The 22,051-nt window shown below is 41.6% G+C and overlaps 3 protein-coding genes and 1 pseudogene across 3 annotated transcripts; 2 read left to right on the top strand and 2 right to left on the bottom strand.

The window, feature by feature from the left end:
• Positions 1-7,555: 7,555 nt before the first annotated feature.
• LOC104419366 lies at positions 7,556-8,843 on the bottom strand (annotated as a pseudogene).
• A 3,921-nt stretch (positions 8,844-12,764) lies between these two features.
• Positions 12,765-14,351, top strand: LOC104420682 (pentatricopeptide repeat-containing protein At5g15280, mitochondrial-like). The gene has a single exon (XM_010032478.3). The coding sequence runs from the start codon at positions 12,765-12,767 to the stop codon at positions 14,337-14,339; it is 1,575 nt and encodes a 524-aa protein (XP_010030780.1). The 3' UTR covers positions 14,340-14,351.
• A 1,586-nt stretch (positions 14,352-15,937) lies between these two features.
• Positions 15,938-17,268, bottom strand: LOC104420681 (bidirectional sugar transporter SWEET7b-like). The gene is made up of 6 exons (XM_010032477.2): positions 17,232-17,268; positions 17,109-17,145; positions 16,571-16,775; positions 16,333-16,494; positions 16,124-16,243; positions 15,938-16,042 (listed from the first exon to the last, which is right to left on the bottom strand). Exons 1-6 carry the CDS (start codon positions 17,266-17,268, stop codon positions 15,938-15,940), a joined length of 666 nt encoding a protein of 221 aa, XP_010030779.2.
• A 132-nt stretch (positions 17,269-17,400) lies between these two features.
• LOC104420679 lies at positions 17,401-18,463 on the top strand. Its single transcript, XM_010032476.2, has 3 exons — positions 17,401-17,485; positions 17,596-17,939; positions 18,038-18,463. The coding sequence occupies exons 1-3, from the start codon at positions 17,401-17,403 to the stop codon at positions 18,461-18,463; spliced, it is 855 nt and encodes a 284-aa protein (XP_010030778.2).
• Positions 18,464-22,051: the final 3,588 nt, after the last annotated feature.

Genomic DNA, 22,051 nt, shown 5'->3' with positions numbered 1-22,051 from the left:
AGCAAAAAATAAATTATGCTATCGACCGACGAGTGCTTCATATGTAAGCATTTGGAAGGGAACGAAACAAGCAACCTTTTGAAGGACCTAACTCGTCTCTCCAATTTGTTCTGGTTACACTAAATGGATTATGGTCTACATTTACCAATCACGGCCTATTCAACCACATAATCAATCAAGATCCAAGCAATCCAAGCCCCGAGAATCAATCAAAGGAGGGCCAATCAGCGAATCCGTGAAGCAATCTATTGGATGAATCTTAAAATAAAATGATACCAAAAAAAAAAAAAAAAAAAAGAAGAAGAAGAAGAAGAAATGGCGCACAAAAGCGAAAATCGACGGATTTAGATAGGCGACCGAAGATGCAACTGCGGCGAATTGTGGGAGATTACGTACCTAATACCAGAGGAGATCGTAGCCAATGAGACATAGGAGGGAGGGACTTCGTGACTCTTTAGCGCCACCACTAGCTCAACCTTTGACACTAGAAGCTCTTATTATTTTAATTTTTTTGTCGAATGAAGCTCTTACTAAATTTTTTGTGGTTTCGCAATTACCTTTCTTCCTACATGTAGCTCTTACTAAGCACCGATGCCTCGCGCAATTCTGGGTGGTTTCAGGACTTCAATGCTGAATCTTATATTCAAAAGGCGATTCGTCAAAAAACCTAAACATTTTCCTAGCACTGAAGAACCACCTGTGATTTTGGAGGATTCACATTACTTTTGGTTTTAGCTTTGGAAATGGGAAAGGACAGGATAGCTCCATCCTGAATTTCTCTGATTTTTTTTTCTTCTTTTGTGCTCTGTTTTCTTCTTCTTCTTCTTCTTTTTGTTCTTTATAAGTGTTGGGAATGACTGATCCCCGAAAACCGGATTCGACACTAAATCGAACCCCTAAATCAATGCGGAAGACGAAGCCCGGGAAAACACGTATCACCGATTGTAAAGCACACCACGGATTCGAGCGTACCTTGTTAGCCACAGATTAAACACTAATGCCGAAAACTGAGAAAGAAATTCTGATCCGATGATGCCAATTTGCCTTGAAGGGAAGACGGGACGCCTTAAGCGTTTTTCTTTTCTTTTTCTTGGAGGGAGAGAGGGAGAGGAACGTACGTATGTTCTGATTTCCCAAGAGGTGTCTTCTCTCTCTCTCTCCTCCCTTTTATACCTTCCCCCATCCATGGGCCCTATTCCCGTGGGCCGGGCTTTTAGGCCCAACATGGGCGGACGGGCCTTAAGCCCATCTCATAAATCCATCATCTCCCACTCGCACATGGTGGTCCAAAACCAACATGGGCGGACAGGCCCTACTCAGCCCCATCAGAGAAAAATCCATCATAGACTCTCACTTAACATGATGGGCCGAACAGATCCTCTTTTCCTCTCATCAACATTCATACCGGTGAATAATCCGTGCGACCAGCATACTTTGAGAGCTCATTGCCATACATCTGTTAGGAATATATAGCATCTCATAATGGGCATTTCACTCCGAGTAGATTTAGTATGCAATACCCTAGATCGATCGATCACATTTATATCTCTCTTGATCTCTTTTAAACAATGATATATATATATATATATATATATATATATATATATTGTATTCACAATTATGATTATCACAAAGACAGTCATAATTGGTTAACCGGTGAATACAAAAACTACAATGTGATTCTCCAAATTCGATCTTCCTCTTTCCTTCAAACTCTCAATTTCAGTTCAGCTTGCTTTTCTAGAAATGCCCCATTAGATCGAATCAACACATGACCATTGGCAACATCCTAAGATAGCAAACACTAAATAGAAATCTTGAGGATAAGTAAGAGTCATGAGGGGATTAAAAATTGAGGAACTCTTTTCCTCAAGAGTCTCACACGACATAAAAAAGTTGAGATCAAACTTTTGCCACTCTTATTGGTCGTCTCATGCATACGTAGTATGAAATACGTATTACAGTATTAACTCATTTCCCATGGAGCGTATATCTACACCTTTCAATACCGTACAGATGATAGTTCAAACATACCCAATGTCTAACTTGAGTTCACGTATCTACTCATTCACTAAATTCATCAGAACTCACATCTGGCATCATAGACAGATAAAGTAAAATATGTGGGGTATTTTACTCTCGGACATAGTAAGTATTATGTCCTCATCTTAACACCCAGTTAAGGCAACATACGTGTTTTAAGCTTGAGCTCTCGATTATCACCTAGATAATAAGCTTAAAAACAGTCTCATCTCTATTTATCACACAGTAAATAGAGGCGATTACCCGTGTGAGTGGGCTAATCTCAGATCTGTCCGACATACTTTCCTAACTTAAAGTAATGCACTAAGCATTAAGATGCATAAAGATCAAACAAAGATTCATAGGCATTAATGATGAAAACACAAATTCATCAAATGTGAACACTTAGAGAAATTACAATATTCAGTACATTAGCCTCTACGCAATCCTAGAGATTTCATATGGCCACAAAACACATCTCTAGGTATTGGCTTTGTCATAGGATCTGCTACCATTCTATGCGTAGTATGTACTCTAAGTTCACATCTTTTCGTGCAATCATATCCATGACAAAATTATACTTGGTATCTATATGTTTGGTCTTGCCATGATATTTTGGATTTTTGGTGTACACTTTTGCTGCTTGGCTATCATAATTAACCAACAATTAATCTGCAACACTTCCAATAACACCTAAATGATCCAAAAAATCTCTTAAGCCAAACATCTTCTTATACTTGCTGCGATAATGCCACGAACTCAATTCCCATCGTGGACAAGGCTATACACTTTTGTTTCTTACTGCTCCAACACATGGTGCCATTATTCGGTAAGAGAACAAACCTAGAGGTAGATTTCCTTTTATTTAAATCTCCTCCCCAATCAACATCATAATAGCCTTAGAGTCGCAGATCCTTTCCTTAATAACTCAGCGTATAATCAGCAGTCCCCTTTAGATACCTTAGTATTCTTTTAACGGATTTCCAACGTGCTTGACCTTGATTGGATCGGTATCTGCTCACCATTCCAACTACATAACATATGTCAGGTCTTGTACACATCATAGCATACATCAAGCTCCCAACAGCACTAGCATAAGGAACATGTTTCATTTGTTCCTTCTTTTGTGGAGCCCTTGGACACAGTCTATGGCTCAATCCTTCACCTTTTGCAATAGGAGTGTTTATGGGTTTACAATCCCATATCATTCATCTCAAAATTGGAAGAGAACCAACTTTTGACAGTATTGACAAACTCCATATTACTTCCGGCAATTAGTATATCATCAACTTATAATGATATGATCACAAATTGATCCTTGGATCTTTTGATATATACACAATGATCCTTATCAATCATTGTAAAGTCATATGCCATTATGGCATTATGAAAGCGTATATATCATTGTCTTGACGACTGCTTAAGGTCATATATCGACCTCGAAAGTCGACATACCTTTTCTTCTTGGCCTTTCACTATGAAACCAGCAGATTGTTCCATATATGTTCATTCCTCTAATTCTCCATTGAGGAAAGCAGTCTTTACATCCATTTGATGTAACTCAAGATCCATACTAGCCACTATTGCCAAAATAATGCGAATCGAGGTAAATCCCACTACAGGAGAAAATGTATCTTCATCATCAATTCCTTTATGTTAATTATACCCATTCGCCACAAGGCGAGCCTTATGCCTTTCTATCGAGCCATCAGCCTTTTGCTTTATTTTGAGAACCCACTTGTTCCCAATAGCTCTGCGTCCCTTTTGGAAGATCAATCAGTTCCCAGACTTGGTTTGACTTCATTGACTCCATCTCCTCTTTCATTACATAAATCCATTTTTCCTTACTAGGGCATTTCAGAGCCTCATTAATATTTCTTGGATCATCCTTATCTCGTGGAGCAATTATAAAAGTTTCCCCTTCAATGTCAAAACGTCGACAGGGAATACTTTAGCGACTTGTTCGCTATATGGGAGATTGTACACTTAGCACATCATTTCCCATTATGCTCCCACTCGGATTAGATAATGACGATATCATCTCATCATGTGGTTGTAATTGAGAATGAGTTGAATTCAATTCATCACTTCTCATATTACTCCCACTTGGACGAACTCCACTAATATCATTATCTTGATCCAAGGTTTTAAATAGGAAATAATCTTCTCCTATTTTGCCCCTCTTAGGAAATTCATCCACTAAGGATGTGACATCCCGTGATTCAAAATTCAGTTATTCTCCCACTTTCCTGCTCACCTATGAACACATACCATTTCGAGTGTTCGCAGTATCTCATTAAAATACTCTTCTTTCATTTGGGACCATATTTACCAAATTTGTGAGAGGATTCATTATAGGCAGCACAACCCCATGACTTAAGAAAACCTAAGTCCGGTTTTCTACCTGTCCATAACTCATATGGAGTGGAACTAACTGATTTGGAAGGCACCCGGTTAAGTATATAGATAGCAGTTAACATCGCATCACTCCAAAAAGTGATATGTAAGTTAGCATGCACCATCATGGACCTAACCATTTCCAGTAAGGTTCTGTTTCTTCTCTCTACAACACCATTTTGTTGAGGAGTATATGGAATAGACAACTGTATTTCTATTCCTTTTCATCACATTATTTTCTGAACTCATCAGATAAATATTATCGACCTCGATCGGATCTCAATACTTTTATTTTCTTATCTAATTGATTCTCTACCAGGTTCATAAACTTTTTGAAACAACTTATGCTTCATATTTATGAGAAATCAAATAGATATATCCGAATCAAGTAGAATCATCTATAAAAGTGATGAAACAAACAGCCCCTTGCCTTCCTCTCACATTCATTGAACCACAGACATTAGAATAAATTAAATGCAGAGGAAATTCAGCTCTTTTATCTTTTCCAAATGGTTTTCTTGTCGTTTTCCCTACTAGGCAATGCTCACATATGGGCAAATCGACTTTTTCAATATTGCCCAACAAGCCCTCTTTGGCTAGTCTATTCATATGTTGTTGGCCAATATGACCAAGTCTAGCATGCCACATATTCACATCATCACATGAAGTAAAAGACGTGAAACGAGGGAATAACTTTTACGCCGCAAGAAATCATGTGCTAAAAAAGCACCTTAGAACACTCAATGAACAAATTATAATTATATTATTTATAGCGCGCATTAGCTTATTTAAGTGTTCCACCCAAGCCAAGATATTACTTGCAAAGACGTCTTCAGACTCTTCGCAGCAAAAGTAAATCAAAATTAAATTCTTATATGACCCTCCTCCCTGGTACTTAAAATTTTGTTCAAGAAGGGATTATTCATTAATCTCCTCACTGTCTATTTCTAGCTTATTAAGGATGCAGCCATGCATCTCCATCGATGGTTTGATCTCTGACCTTATGTCAAAATCTCATGCGACCGATGCGACCGACTTGAAACACGAGCTCTTGATAAACAAGTCAAGAACGTAATACATGCACATCAGGAATTCTAAGGGAGATCCCTCAGAGGACCACCTCATCTTTTCATTCAATTCCTTTGTCTCGCCCAAAAGATCTTTGGTCCCGCAAATCCACCCGCACTTGCCCAACATGTCACTAGGGAAGTTTGCTTCTTCATTGTACCCCTTTGACATTGACGATCTGGCGAAAACTTGGGGCTCAGAACATTCATGTACAGTTCAAAATGCTCATGAATCGTAGGTGATGATATGGTTTTGCAATGCGGTGATATTGCAGACTTACAACTAGAAGCCCACTAATCAATCATCCTCTTATGCAAGCATAGATTAGTTTCAAAATGACAATAATGTGCCGATACCATGAAATTCCAATTTGTATGATCTGAGCATTGTACGTGTATATCAAAACACGTGATTCCCTATGATAAGTAGTAGTGCCATGCGACGGAATCCATATTTTACATAGGACTTATTTTATTTATTTGTGTGTATTCTTTAGGGGAGGTGACACTATACATAAGGAGCCATTTTTGTTAGGTGAACAGGGTGGGGTGGGTCCACTAGTTCAACTATCCCTCTAAGAATTTACAAAACTCCAACAATTGACGAGACGAGATGCTTGATTTGAGCCATGACTACTCAATCTATTTATAAGTGGTGTGTCAAAAGTCACAAATCTCTTCACACGAAATAGCAAATACTCAAAACATGATAGGTAAGAAGTTCGCTCCCGACATTTCTCAAACCCTTCACTAGATGACACGACCCTTTCATCACTAGATTATTCTTCATTATTAATGGCCTACCCCGTTCGGTGATCCCCATGAGGTTCTGAGTTCACAAGCTGCAGTATAACACCAAGCTTGTTGGTACGGCATCGCAAACCAAGAATGATGGGTCTTGGCTTTGCCAAGTTTCGTGATTCTAAGGAAAAATATCTGTCGACAACCGAGAGCGTACTCGGCAGTGAAGTGAAACCAAGAAGAACCGGACATTTTTGTACGAGCACCATGTGGAAAAGATGAAATGGAAGTACCTGTTTCACTACGCATTTTAATTTGCCAACTCGTAAAATTAGACCGGACATTTCCTACCTTCGATGAAGCGAAAAAAAGAGAAAAAGAAAAAAACTTCATTCGCTGTAAACGAAACTGATAATCGCTCCCTCTAGATCTGCACATCTTTCGTTCTCCGTTAACGAAACACGAAGCCGGTCACGGCGTATACTATACTGCAATGGGAGCCTGCAAGCAGTACTTCTTAGAGGAGGTCCCCCACGAGAGGAAAATGCAATGATTAAAGAAGGGAAGCGCCATGCAAATGCATTAAGATTGGGTCGGTTGTGCGTCTCTCGGTCCTATTTCACTTGTATTGATTGAACCATGTCTTCGTCGATGATAGGTTTTCAGTTATGTCCAATTCACTACAGACATGCCACGTTGGTTTCTCTTTCGTGGGGTTTCTCTTTTGGGGGAGCGTCGATTGCATCACTTTTCGAGCATTCATTTTCAAAGTTTGAGGGTTTGCGTTGCACTTGCTCAACTCGCTATATATCTTGCCAAAAATACGTGTGGTTGTTATCTTTGTTTCATCTCTTAACTAAAGCCGCGAGTCCGCACAATTGATTGATTACTTAAAGATCATTAAGGTATTTGAGGGAACAGCGTAAATTATATACAGTCCGGCATAATTGGAGTGCATATAACCCTTGATTCATGATTTAGAAATAACTGAACTTTATATGAGATGTCTTGCGGAAATTCTTGTATGCTCTTGATTGAGATCCCGTATTCTTTGGGGGGGAAGAAGGAACACTAACAAGCCAAAGCCAGGATGATACTCACGCCCAGTAATATTATGAGGGCTTTTATCCATTCAACAGTACATTTAGGAATTCAATCATCAATTCCTTAGAGACTTCAGTTTTTTAACTTCAACTTGCTGGTCGAATTAGTGCCTGGTTCGGAACGATCAGCGCCATCGGCAACGTAGAAATCCAAGTTGGATTTTTATACTTATAATGTATTTCACAACTTGTGCTAGTAAAAAGTTGTATGCATGGGTTCAATAATTAGTATCGGAATTGGCCTCCGGTATAAGTCTGGCCGAAGGACCAATCGGAAGGGGTTGTAGGACACGACGCTCCGGCCGTCGCTGGCGGTGACTAGGAAAGAGAGGCTCTGTCCATTGAGGTAGGAGTTGCTCTGCCAGTTCTGTCCCCAGTTTCTCGACATGGGTTGCCACCGGGTCCTTGATCCTTTGATGGCCACGGAGTGCACATCCCCGGCTCCGCCGACATTGGTTATGAGCACGAGGTTGAAATAAGAGTGGCCGTTGATGGTGAACCGGATCCCTCCGCTTCTTCTGCACCTCACTCTGCAAAGAAGTACCCATCGTGAGGGAAGTGCGCGATTAGCCCCGTGAAAGCATGGAGAAATCAGTATTCAATTAATCCAGTGTAACGTTTGTCTAGTAACCCTTGTATTAATTGAACCAATTGACAAATAAAGGGTAAGAATCCGAATATATTATCTTTTAGTACAACTTGATCCATAGAATTTTTGTTTTCTTCTGCTAGAAGAAAGCCAAAATCGCAGAAGAAAACAAAAATTCGAACTCTGAACAAATTGATTGTCTAGATGACTGTATTATTTCTACTGCGTAGAAAATGAACTGTTATTTGAGTTCGCTAGATTCGAATATAATTATACTACCTAAGTAGGAGCATGTTTGTGGACCCATACATGAGAACTCACAATGGGAAGTAATTGATGTCTAGGCTATACCTTCGGTAGGCCACCGGGACGATCCCAGCCCTGTACTGCGCAATGTGCTGGAAGACCGGCTGGGAGAGGTCGAAGTGGAGTTGAGGAGGGTCGCACCATCCTCCTGGAGGGCAGAAGTCGGTCGCCGTGACCACGATGGTGCCCGAAAGGCACAACTATGGGTCGTTCACGCACCGGAGCTCAAAGCGCGCCGCAGCTCAACCCGTTGTTGAACAGTGCAGTGCTCAGTGCAGCTGTGTTTGTGCCGTACCCTTGGCTGTACAGATTCCCATACCCGCATGTCTCTCCTAATCGCACAATAAAAATAAGAAGAAAAAGCAAAGCACATTATTTTGGTACCGTTAGGAACAGTGAGATTAAACAATTAAAACGTCGAAATTCCTAACTCGGGTGTGTGAAACTTAGTGAGGTTGTTAATTAACTTGGTCCACATGATGCGTACTCATTGTTCCAAAAGCATCGCTTCCTCCATAGAATGTGGCATGAGCATTCATCCACCCGCCCTAATATCCTTATGCAAGAGAAACCGGCACGCATGAGCAAGCCCACCACCAGGAATCCTAGAGAAACCATGTCTTTTCCGTCCTGCACCAACATGATTTTCATGAGATGTTTTGCTTTGTTGATATCGAATTACTACGACCTCATTATCAACGTCAGACCCGGAGCCAAAAGAAGAAGAGAAAGCAAGTAGAGGACCGTGTATGGAAGGAAATTAAAACTCGACCCTTTTGAGAGGAGAGACGCTGCCCAGAAATTGCATGAGTTTGCGGAAGATGATGAGGGAAGATGGAGGGGAATAAATAGAGGCTCGTCAACATCACTCCTGACAGAAAGCTTTGGACATCTTCCGAAGTACTCGGGTCCATTCAACTGCTCATATGTCAAACTGGAGAAAAAATTTCACATGCACTCTCTCTCTCTCATGTTCATGTCATGATTAGGTCAGTGACTGTGGCAACGAGTTAGGCTCGAGTTCAAACCTTGGAAGGATGGTGCTGGATGTGGGAGGCAGGTGACTGACTGTCGACCATGAATCCGAAGTTTGGTGTACTTTTTTTTTTTTATTTTATATAGGGTTAGTCCATTGGAAACGGGCTGAATGATTAGCCAAGGGGTTAGATTTCTGGACACTGGAGTTTAATGCCTCGGTCTCGACTCATTGCACAGATCCAACTTATGGTAAGCTAGTGGATTGTGTCTTTTCAAAAAATAAAATTTGTGGTTCTTGATTGGAATCCCCAGAAAAGGATAAACTCTCCCTGCAATGACCGCACTTTGGGTCAGATAAAGGAGGGTCCCCAGGTCAAATCTGACTGTCTCCATGTGGTTGTATTGAAGTTATAACTCATTGGCAGAAAAGCCAGGAGGACAGTCGATAAAACTTTTCATTTATATATAAGAAAATGTAGCTTGACTTTTCAAATGACGTAAAAATATCCACAAATTTTCATTTGAGGAACAACCACACTCATTATTTAATTTTCCATCTGAGCAAATTAATGTGATACAGGACTTGACCACGAGTGATGTTTTAGACAAAGGTATCAGTAGAGAAAAGAGCTGTAGTTCAGGAAGCATATTAGGTCCAGTTAATAGAAATCAGAACGATGTTGTCTAGTTGTTGTTGATGTATTCAAGATGTCTTCGGGGCTCAATTGATGTGGTTTTTTGGTATGTGTTGATATTGTTAGCCATGCCGTATGCCATATCAACTTACATCAGAAAAAAAAAATTAGTAATGAATATTCTTGTCCCTTAAATGAAAGTTTGAGTTTTTTCGGATCGTACATAGGCAAAAAGTTCGGATTTGTTTGGAATTTGGCCTTACTCATGGACCAAAGAAGAGGAAATGCCATAGCTCGTAATTTCTTTCTTTCCCCCTCCAAAATTTTTCGTTTTATTTACCGAGAAGTATCAACAATCCACCTTTCCAAATGTGCATCGATATAGAAATTGACAAGGGATATGTAGGGTCATCTGTTGATTCTTGGACAGAAAACGCAAAATAGCAAGGGATATGTAGGGTTATTTGTTGATTCTTGGACAGAAAACACAAACTAGCGAGAAAATTAAAAGTACGAAAACTAGAGGCAATTGCACAGCTGACTATACAAAAGGGTACTAGTTTGTAAAGATAATAGGGAGATAAAATTGAATAGATTGTGTTAAGTGATTGATTGGTGGTCCTTTACTCAAATTATCATTTAATGCTTAAAACTACTAGCAACATTTAACAACCGTTACATAGAAAGCAAATAACATCTCACATGACTCCTAGAATTTAACATGTATTTACAAATGGTGATCAAAAGACCCATTAACCTAGTATTATGGCCTCATCACTCGCCCCACATTGACACTTACTTCTACAGCTCGCGACTCCTCTTTTGACGGTTACGACAACCTATGTATCTTGGTCATTATCATTCTTGGCTTTTGAGATTTATGGCTCCACAAATTGTTGTTCATGATGGCTTCATGATTACATAGATCGTTATGATTGTAGCCGAAATTGATTCTTGATTCATGAATCATCATTTCAACTTCAATTCCCTTGTCAACTGAACGGAGTTTCACTTACGACACTTTGTGGCTCAACACTTGGTGATTTTCTCTTGCATTGCCTTTTGGTATCTTCTCATCGCCTTTGTGAATTATTTATGGTTGCCGACCAAAAGAACTTAGCAAATTTTATCTCGACCATGTCTTGCTCGATCTTTTTCAATCCGAGTCGATGGTCAGAGACTTGGGCAATTTTTTCATACCAACAAATTAACTCCTTCCAATTTAGTGGAACATGCATATAGACATCTCGAAAATAATAGGAAAAATAATTAGATACTCTTGATTTACGTTACTCCACTTCACATGAGCCATTAGACCATGTTAGATCCACGCAATCGAACGGCTCATGTGGAGTCTTTTGCATGAAAAATATTCATATACCAAGCGTCAATTTTTCCTTAAATATTTCTAAGTAACTGAGATTGCGATTTCGTTTCCACTCCGATGCTCTGGATTTTATTTGAATGCGACTATCTTTCCTGCTGTTACTACACCCTCGATCTCTGGTTCTCAATCTGAATTTAAAATAAAAATTAAAAATTAAAAAAAAAAAAAAAAAAAAAACAACAACAACAACAACGCGATGTCCTTGTAATAACAATAATCACTTGCTTTGTTTCGGTCGGAACGATAAGTACACGCTGATTGCAATTCCTCACGTTCCTCTGTTTTCCCGTGGTCCCTCTTCATCAGCTGCTGGAATTGTCGCAAGACCCGCTTGCCGCGGAAGTTGATTGAAATCAAGCCAAGTATAGCGAAATGGGGGCATTCAATGAGAGACTTCAGCGATCGACATGATCCCGGGAGGTTAATGGCACATGGACGTCGTCCCTTTTGACAAGCATGGAATCCATGCATAGATCCCTTCTCATTTATCAACCGTAGGGCACATACGGTTCCCTCGAATATTCCCTTTTTCAAGCTCGAAATTTAATAAGGCGACTCTAGGGTTAGACAAATATCGGTTCGAGAATTCAAGGGATTTCCGGTTGGGGAACCGGAGGTCGCTCGTTTAGGTACCCTCGACTACGGGCATGGGACTCCAGATGAGGCTCACCTGCACAGACTAAAGACTTGGAATCGGCCTATCGATAAGTTTTGCAGGGTATTCCATGCCTCGAAACGTGTGAGATTTGCTCGGACGCGCCGGGACACGGCGGTGAGGTTTAAGTTCATGGAATATTTCACTAATCCCAGGATATGCGACTCGACCATGAAATTGTTAACACAAAGTGATATGATTGAATATTTATGTTGATTTTTTTTTTATCGGAAATATTTATGTTAGTTTGTACAACAATGTTTTGACATTTTGGCATGGATTTGCTTTAACTTCTGAAATTCAGATTTTCAGATAATGTTATGACAGATATGATTTGAATTTAAATATAGTTATGATAGATAGCACCAAAGAAGTATATATATATATATATATATATATATATATATATATATATATATATATATATGCATGGCAAATAACAAGGAAAGTTCAAACTCGTCGGCATGATATGCATGGCGCCGCCCCCGCGAAAGTAAGATCCCCGTCGACACCAGTTGACGGCGTTTCATGCTCCGACTCGCCGCCCTCTGCGGTTCCCGCATAAGACAGCTTCTTCCTCTCTTCTCCGTCGCCAACCGTCACTTCCCCATTGTCCACACTCTCGCCGATGACGCCACGCCTCGATCGCCACCTTCTTCCAAGGACCGGACCGCCCCGCCACTCCGCGCTTCGTCCTCTTCGAGTTTCGAAGGCATTGCGGAATCGGTCCTATCCAGGTGTCCTCGCCTGTTGGAGGAGAAGAACCAGAAGAAAGTGAAGACCCGTGGCGATGCTTCTCCCGGGCACCTTCTTCTCGAGATCTTCGACGTGATACCGGACGCTGCCCGTGGACTGCTCAGAACTTCTGAGCTGAAATCCTGGGGATGTGCTCCGAGTACTGTCCGACTTTTCGTCCGATCTCGAAAAGGCTGCGGTTGGAGTCGAAAAGGTGGAGTCCCCGAGCATACGAACTCATGGGATCGATGCTCTCGCGGGCTGGGCTACTTAGAGAAGCTGAGTTGCTGCTGCGAGATGTCGAAAGCCAAGGAATTCCGTTGGATGGTCGTGAGATATTCAGTGACTCGATCGAGAGGTACGCTGGAGTTGGTGATTTTGAGAGGAGCCTCTGCCTGCGTGATAAAATGTCGAGCCGAGGTTGGGCACCATCTCGCTCTTGTTTTTACGCACTTATTGAACTTTCAATTAGAAGGAAGAAATCTCGGTTGGCTCTTAGGGTTTCTCTTGATATGATAGAAAGTGGAATTAGCTTTAATGCTCAGAAAGTAGACTTTGGTGCTGTTGTTAAATTACTTTGCGAAGAAGGCGAAATTCAAGAAGCGAGAAATCTCGTCAAGAAGGCTACTGGTTGTGGATATGAGCCTTGTAGCTCAGTTCTATATGAAATTGTTTGTGCATATTGTGAGAAGAAAGACTTTGAAGATCTGCTGAGTTTCTTTGTTGAGTTGAACCGTGGACCGGATCTTCAAGCTGGCAATAGGATGATAAATGCTCTCTGTCTGAATTCTGGCTCAGAGAGGGCGAACCTGTTTAGACGTAAATTGGAGAAGTTAGGTTTCAAGCCTGACGAAATAGCCTTTGGTATCTTAATAGATTGGTGCTGTCGTGAAGGGAATCTGAAAGGTGCTCTTGTTTATTTGGCAGAAGTATTGGGAAGAGGTCTCAAACCAGATATATGTTCGTATAACGCTATAATCAGTGCAGTCTTTAAAGATGGTATGTGGGAGCATGCGCGTGATATTCTCGATGAGATGATAGAGGAATGTGCAACACCCAAAGATTTTTACAAAATCTTTTTAGCAGGGTATTGTAAAGGTAGAAAATTTGATGAAGTTAGGACTGTTGTCGACAGAATGATGAAACTTCATCTCATTCAGCTTTCTTCTACTGAGGGTCCACTTTCAAAGGCTTTCACAATGTTGGGATTCGGTCCACTAGATGTTAAGTTGAAGAGAGACAGTGATGCCAAATTTTCAAGGACAGAGTTCTATGATAGTCTTGGCAATGGACTTCATTTGGAAGCAGATATTGATGAGTTTGACAAAAGAATAAATGGGATCCTCGATGACTCTTTTCTTCCTGATTTTAACTCACTTATCATGAAACAGTGCAGGCATGGAAATCTAAAATATGCATTGAGATTGGTTGGTGAAATGGTTCATTGGGGGCAAAAATTGTCTTTGTCCGTCCTGTCGGCTATAATCAAGGGGATTTGTATTACATCTTATCCTTCTGTCAAATGTATAGATTATCTTCTGGAGAAAATGCCTAGATCTAACAGCCAGTTGGATGCAGAAACTCTCAACTTGCTCGTGCAATTTTACAGCAAGAGCGGACGGAGACAAAAGGCTAGGATTCTTTTGGATGGGATGCAGGAACAAGGCTTAGCGATTGAGAACAAGACTTATAACATCTTTATGACAAGTCTTTCTGAGCAATGATTTCTGGGAGAACTAAGTGGTTGCTTGGATCTAGTTAGAGAATCTAAGTGGGTTCCAGGACTGAGAGAACTTGAAGCTATTGTCTGTTGTTGTTGGAAATTGTGATCCATTTTCTCTAAAAATATCTAGAAACTACTAACTTAATCATGAAGGTGAGAACCTTCTAGAATTGTTGAGAACGGAGATTGCTAGTTGAATCTAGAAGATTCACATGGGAATGCAAGCAAGCAAAAAGCCAAGCATCAAAGAAAATCCTAGAACAAGCAAGAGAAGTCTAGAGAAGTCCATGCTTCAAGAGAAGTCTAGAATTCTCTATCTTATGTTAGTAGCTATTTGTAGAGAAGTCTAGAGACTTCCTCCACCTACTTTGGCAGCCTATATAAAGGAGCAAGTGCTCCATGTTTTGGTGAAGGTGAGCTAACCATAAAAACCACATCATGTAGCTCCCTCACCAACACTTCCTTCAACTATTGTAAAATTATTTTCATAAACTAGTGAAACTATTGTTGTCCCATAAACCTTCTCAAAATCATATCCTTGTCACTTGTCCATCCTTTATCAAATATAAACTATACCATGCTTCCGCGCACATTTAAATTCTAACAGTTGTCTTATCCAAAATGCATTGATCAATGAAGCACTAGAGCATTTTGAAAGCACTCTTATAGCCTTCCCTGTCTCTAATGTTATTGATGTCTTCTTTGAGAAACTCCGTGATGCAGGTTTAAGTACCATTGCATATGCACTTGCAAAAGAAATGCATAAGAGGGGTTGCTTAAAAGAGGATAGGGCATATAGTCACCTTATAAGGGGATTATGTTGGAAAAAGAAATACTTAGAAGCCTTAAAGTATATTTGATACCATGCAAGCGAAGGGACTATTCCCTCATCCAGATGCTTCAGTTTTTTTAATTCCTCTTCTTTGCAAAGCAAGAAGGTTTACTGAAGCAACTGCAGTTAACGAGGCCGTGCTGAGAGATAATTCTTCTTTGTCACTTTCTTCTCATTGTGCTTTACTAAAGGGCTATTTTATGGTAGGCGAATTAAAAGAAGCATCAAATTAATTTTGGGATCTATCCCCAAGGGGAATGGTTCCACATGCTGAAGCTTGTGCTATAATGGTGTGGGGTATTTGTCAATCAAACAACTTAAGGAAAGTTGAGGAGTCACTTGCTTATATGACGAGAAGAATTGAGAGGATCAATGAAGACACCTACCCGCGATTTGGGTATAGCAGCAATGCAAAGCCCAAGCAACACTTAGCCTCACATCTGCTCTGGATTGACTTGCCACACCTCCATGAAAACAGAGCAAACTAGTTTCATGAAAACACATCTCAATTAAAACACAGCAAACACACTGGATTGACTCGCCACATCTCCATGAAAACACAGCAAACTGGTTTCCATGAAAACACATCTCAATGAAAACACAACAAACACAGTCTATCTTGTTCAAGGCAAACTACATTAAACTTCTCTCATGTTTCTTGTCCTAAATGGATGTCACTAGAAAACTTTACCTATGTACAAGCTGAGAGACTATTCAGTTGACAGAGCCTTGGAAAGAAACTCCAAAGATTCCAAGTAAGGATGGAACTACTCCAGGATGACAGCTCCAGGGAGGACAGGGTCACTCGACTTATAGTGGCAGTATATCCGAATCTGCAAGAGACTGAGCAGCACCCCAAAACCATTTCCAATCTACAGGGTTGTTCAATAATAGTGTTAGACTTAACCTTAAATGAAAGAAATGAAAATAACTCAAAGTTCCATGCCGATTACCATGCGATAAATGTCAAAAGGGAATGCCGCATAGCCCAGCCACACAGCACTATTGACGAAGAGGCCCACTGAGAGATAAAGTGGCATAAATTCGACGCTACCTGTGTCAATTACCTTTTTCTGCATTGGCCAAATACAAAGAAATGGGCAAAATAGTGAGATTGTTAGCAGAAAAACAAATAAAAAGGAGTAAAACAGCGTATACATACCAAGATCACCAATGGAAAGCCATACATGGTGATGTGGAACACGGTAGAAATGACTCCAAAGGCGACTCTTTTCTTCTTGGGGTCATGTAGGGCAAGTAGGAACACCAGTGAATATGCAGCGAAGAAGGCGACTGCTGCACCGAGCCAATAGCCTAACTTCTTCTACAAAAGGAACAGGTATGTTATGAAATGCACAACTAGAGAACTTAAAGTGACAAAATGAAAGAATGGATTATACCTTAATATCAGCGTAATAAAGGAAAATGAGTAGGTAAGCAATCTGAAACCCAAGGCCAACACTGTTGACAAATATAACGAGCTTGTTGTCCGAATTGACTACGCCGTATATGATTAGGAATGCACAGTTCAGCATAGATGCAACGTATGGATCCACCCTAAAGTGCTGTACAGACCGGTTTGCTAAAATCTTACGGAAGGTGGGACTGCAAAGCAACAGCAGCACTTATCCGTTCAATTGCAGAACAAAGCCACTCTCCGCCACTAAATCACCGAATCAACAGGAAACACTAGCATTCCACTCTCCGCCACTAAATCACCGAATCAACAAGAAACGCTACCAAATCAACAAGAAACGCTAGCATTCCACTCTCCGCCACTAAATCGCCGAATCAACAAGAAACACTACCGAATCAACAAGAAGCGCTAGCATTCCACTCTCTGCCACTAAATCACCGAATCAACAACAAACGCTAGCATTCCACTCTCCGCCACTAAATCACCGAATCAACAACAAACGCTAGCATTCTAAAACTTACAAGGGTGAGATGAACAAACCAGCTGAGGACATGCAACCTGTTCAGGAGAAAAAACGAAGTAACTGAGAAATGAGAAAAAAACTAAGAGTAACCGAGAGGAAATGGCGAAAAAAAAAAACTTACAGGCGAAGCTCAATATCATCTTCACTGTGTCGGACATGTTTCCAACAGAGAAGAAGATGAGGAAGAATGCGAGAGAGAGAGAGAGAGAGAGAGAGAGAGAGAGAGAGACGGAGGAAGAGAGCTGAGGAAGAATGAGACAGAGAGACAGAGAGAGTGGGGGGAGGTACGGATGCCCACGGTGTGCAGGTTACGTAGAGGGCGTACCGAGGGAGCGAGGGAGTGCGTGAGGAGGTCGTTAGCAACAGATTTTTTTGGTCGGTTAACAACGGATTCTAATAAGACAAAAAAGCGAGCGTGGGAGTGCGGGAGGAGGTCGTTTAGCAGCAGATTCTAACTCGATAATTTCTTGCTCTACCTCTCACAGGTCACATTCGAGCAAGAACAAACGTCTCCCTCCTCTTCATCCTCTCGCAAATCTCCCTCTGCTATGGCCTCTCTCGCCCATGCACTACCCTGACGTCACTCCTTACGCTGCAGCCGCCACCACCAGCTGCAGCCGATAAGCTCAAGGTCGTGGCTGAGCGGCTCCACAATGCGGTCGCATTCCTCTCACTCAAGGACCGGCACTTCGCCGACCGACCCAACCGAGGGCCACGCTTGGCTCATGAGCTCCCTCAACGAAACCAGTATCAGCGGCAAACCCCAGCACCTGCACTTCCCATCCGACCACTCAAAGTGCCGGGTGCTATGCTTCGAGGGACGCCACGTGTATGACGTCTCGTGGAACTACAATGCCCCCACATGGCCTGAGGCCCTTCCACGCAATGCCACCTTCATGAGCGGCCCTAACTTTTGTGTCCTACAAGCATTACGACTACGACAACATATGGCACGGCCTGTCGACGGTGTTCCCGTTCGTGGCGTGGCACCGAGGGGATGGTTGCCGCTGCCAGCCTGAGTGGCGGGCGCTGTGCCATTGGGATGAGCTCTGGCCCGAGATGGTCCTGTGGCTGAGCAAGCTGATAGAGGTGACGTTCGGGAAGCCACCGTCCATAGATGTGTTTGATAAAATCAAGGTGAAGAATGAAGGAGGTATGTCTAGGGAGAGGAGGCTCGAGGCCTTCGACTCTTCTAGGTGCAGTGTGAGAAGGTATTGCAACTTAAGCTCGGAGGTCCATGGTGATGGTAAGAATGGTAAGGCAATACGTTTGATGTTGTTGATGAGGCGAGAAGCAAGGTCGTTCAGGAACGAATCGGCTGTGATCGGCATTTTCCAGAGGGTTGCGCGATAAGGTCCGAAGGTTGTCGGCTCATGGTGGCTCACTCGGACCATCTCAGTTTCCATGACCGGGTCAGTACACCAACGCATGGAGCTGATAATTGTTGAGAGTAAACAAGTAAGGTTCAAAATGGGGTGAAGTTAAGAAAGATCAGAGAGAGCGTTTCGAATAAAGAAGCGGGATCATACTGGAGCTTATGATTGCAGCTGATATCTCGGATATATTGCGTTTCAATTATCCACAGCATACACCATTGTTTATTTTTATTTTATTTTTTTTTCAAACTTTTTTGTGAAATATTACACCAATGCATGAGAAAAAAGCTTCACTTAAAATAGCTCTTCCCAAATCGGTTTTCTCTCGAAGTGCCATCAAAACCGTCAAGGAAATTGATTCGCTATAAGCTGAGAAATAAGTTACAGGTCGTTTTCTTCGGTGGGCCACAGGAAATTCAGCTCTCAATCCCAATCAAGCGCAAAAAAATTACGTAAGAAGTAAGAGATCCATTACGGATCTGCTTTCTCGTAACTTCGTCGCAAGACATTGCATTGGACAAGAATTGAACTAGTGCAAATAACTCCTGCGTGATCGTTGGAGCTCGGTATGGTGCTTCCGCACTTGTTTATGCGATGCGTCAGAAGTTAAAGAAACTGAGAAAAAAGAGGAGGAAAAGAAAAGGGTGTCTAGGTCAAGTCTAGGGTTCCGATCTCATTGAATTTGAGCGATGAAGCACTGATCAAGTGCATGCGACATCGACCATTTTGATCCGGCCTGACATTCGGGTCCTACAACTGCTACGATTACCACAACATAAGGCACGGCCTGTCGACTGGATTCCATTAGTGGCGTGGCACCAGGGGGAAGGCTGCCGCCGCCCGCCCGAGCAGTGGGTGCTGTACCACTGGGCCGAGGTCCGGGTCGGGATGGGCCTGTGGCTGAGCAACCTGATGGAGGCGATGTTCAGGAAGCCAACATCCGTAGGAAGTGTTTGATAAAATCAAGGAGAAGAGCCCGGTCTGCGACTTGTTGAGGTGCAGTGCGAGGAGGAGGCATCGCAGCATGACGTTGGTCCTGTACTGTTGCTCATGAATCCAAGGCCTTCATGTGCACTACCGAGCGCGGTAACCAAGTAAGAGCTACGACAGCCCCCTCAGGAAGTTGCTCCGGAAAGCAAGTCAAAATCGGGTATAAGTAAAAGTTACAAAGAGTCAAATGGCCTCCGATGTGAATATTCCTAAGCCCTAAGGGGTTCATTGAAGGAGCAACTTCGAAGTGGCATGTCGGGGCAACCGCCGGTTGAATGTTATGGCGAGACAATGAAATTAAATAAGCAGACGTTCATTTTATTCACCTTGTTGGAAATTGGTGATCCATTTTCAACAAAATCTGGAACTATTTGATTAATCGTGAAGAAAAGAAGGCTCAATATCATTGGAACAAGCTAGGCAGTTACTCATCAAAGTTGAAGCCAACTACCTGGGCAGAAAAAGTCTCTAGAAGAAAAGATGAAGAGTCCAAGTTGAAGTTGAAGAATCTGTGAAGAAGTACAAAAGAAAATCCTAGAACAAGCTTACAGAAGTCTACGTGCATGTGCATGGGAAACACGTTTCCTTCATTAGCCAGCAGCGGCAAAAGAAACAGTAAACAAAAGTCAGTCGGTGGTCAAAGTCAAGAGTGGTCTAGGTCCCTCATCGTTGACAAATACAGAGCAGTAACGTGTACAAGTCCAGCTATTGTTTGACTCGGTTGTCAGCCTAGGAGCAAGTGCTCCGTGTTTTGTGTGCTCCACCCTCAGAGGTTTGGACCTCCACCGTGAGTGCGTGCGGGGAGTGAGCTTATAAACTCCATATCCTTATACTCCTCCACCAATACCTCCATCAAAACTTAGATTACTCTATCTTTTGAAGCTTTAGACTCCTGAAAGAGGGTCCAAGAGATACCCAGAAGATCTCCGGTTGACATTCGGCTGTGGATCTTCGTAATCCATCATTTTCATATTCAGATCCGCTGATTCTCCCGCAGTAGCTCTAAGGAAACATAACACGCAAGCCCACGATTCTCGCAAGTGAAAAACGACTGCTGACCGGCAAGGGGGTCAACAAAGAATGATGATAAGAGACGAACCTTCAGTGGAACAGCATCATCGTCAGGATCTCCTCGATGATCAGTAGCGCGTCCTTGAGAATCCTAAATGAGTTTGTGAGTGAGAAATCATGATGTTCCAGCAACATTCTATGCCACACCAAAAAAGTTGCTAGGGTTCTTACTATGAGTTCTCAGGATACAGAGAAAGAGAAGCGTCAGAACAAGAAGAACCGAGGGCCAACGAGATGCAGACCAAGCCATTGTCTTCGAATCCACTACTCTTAGGGTTGCTTTCAGACTGATGAAAGAGTATTTCTGTGTAAACAAGAAAGTAACGGCACGACAGGCTTTTAGGTTTCCGGGGATGACCATGCCTGCAACTTTTTGCTTTTTTTTTTTTTTTTTTTTTGGCATTTTTAACACGTACAAGGCAAGGGGACATCTGTTAAGGCCCAAAATGCTGATTCATTTGGTAGTTGCCCCTCCTCAGGATTGTTTGCAGAAAAAAGAAAAGAGCATGTCATCTTTAGCAAGATTTTCCAGACATTATTGTCCGATACCAGATTAGGCTCCTCTTCTCAAGGATATAGTCAGCATTAATCAACTTCGGTAAATACAATATATTATTTCGAGGCCAAAAATAGATGCTCCACTTGGTGGGCCGGGCCTAGCTCAATCTAGTAGTCATAAATTGACTAAAATGCAATATGGGCTTAGGCCGACTCAGGTCGGACATAAACATTTCGAGACGGACGGCCTGCAAGGCCCAGGGACTATCATAGGACCGAGGTTGAAGATCAACACTAGTAATGATCAGATGGATTCAAAAGACAAATGATGTTTGTAGTCATTAGTGTTGGGTAATGTCAATACAATTTCATGAAATTTTGTCTTACAGATGACATACTCCACTAATAAACGGACACGAGACCGCTCGAGAGACAGAGACGGATATATATTGTCATTTTCCTCAAAAGTACGTTAAAAGAGTTCTGCCTTGCTATGATAAAATCTCAAAATGATGTTATCCTAATGTTATGTCAACTGTATTATAAACAAGAAATGCTTATATGTTCTAATGGGCTATCTAAAGTGCAAGATTTTATAGAAATATTGTTTACAATAACTGGATTTTGACTAATTTTTGTTATCTAGTGAGAAATCACCTTAATATTATATTGTATCTATAGCTATGAAGCCAAATAATCATAATTTGCGTGTATAAATAATTCTTGACACGTTACATTGTTAATTGACCAAATAAAAGATATAATTTTAGTGTAGAATTGGAGTACTTTTACGTGAGCATTGTGCATGCATTCTGTATGTGTATTATTTGGTTCGCTCCCACGTAATAAGCATTTCTTTGTAAGCTCGGCAAAGGTGCAAAAGACAGAAGTTCTACTTAGAATCACATAACAGTTGTGTTTTATATGAAAGTACAAGTATTTTACTGATAGAAATGACAGGACAAACTGTCAATGAACATTTACATGAGTGGCTATATTCAACACC

This window comes from Eucalyptus grandis, chromosome 9 (assembly GCF_016545825.1).
Source record: "Eucalyptus grandis isolate ANBG69807.140 chromosome 9, ASM1654582v1, whole genome shotgun sequence".
Taxonomy (NCBI): Eukaryota; Viridiplantae; Streptophyta; class Magnoliopsida; order Myrtales; family Myrtaceae; genus Eucalyptus; species Eucalyptus grandis.
Note: the sequence above shows the minus strand (reverse complement) of the source record. Positions and strands in the feature narration are given on the sequence as shown.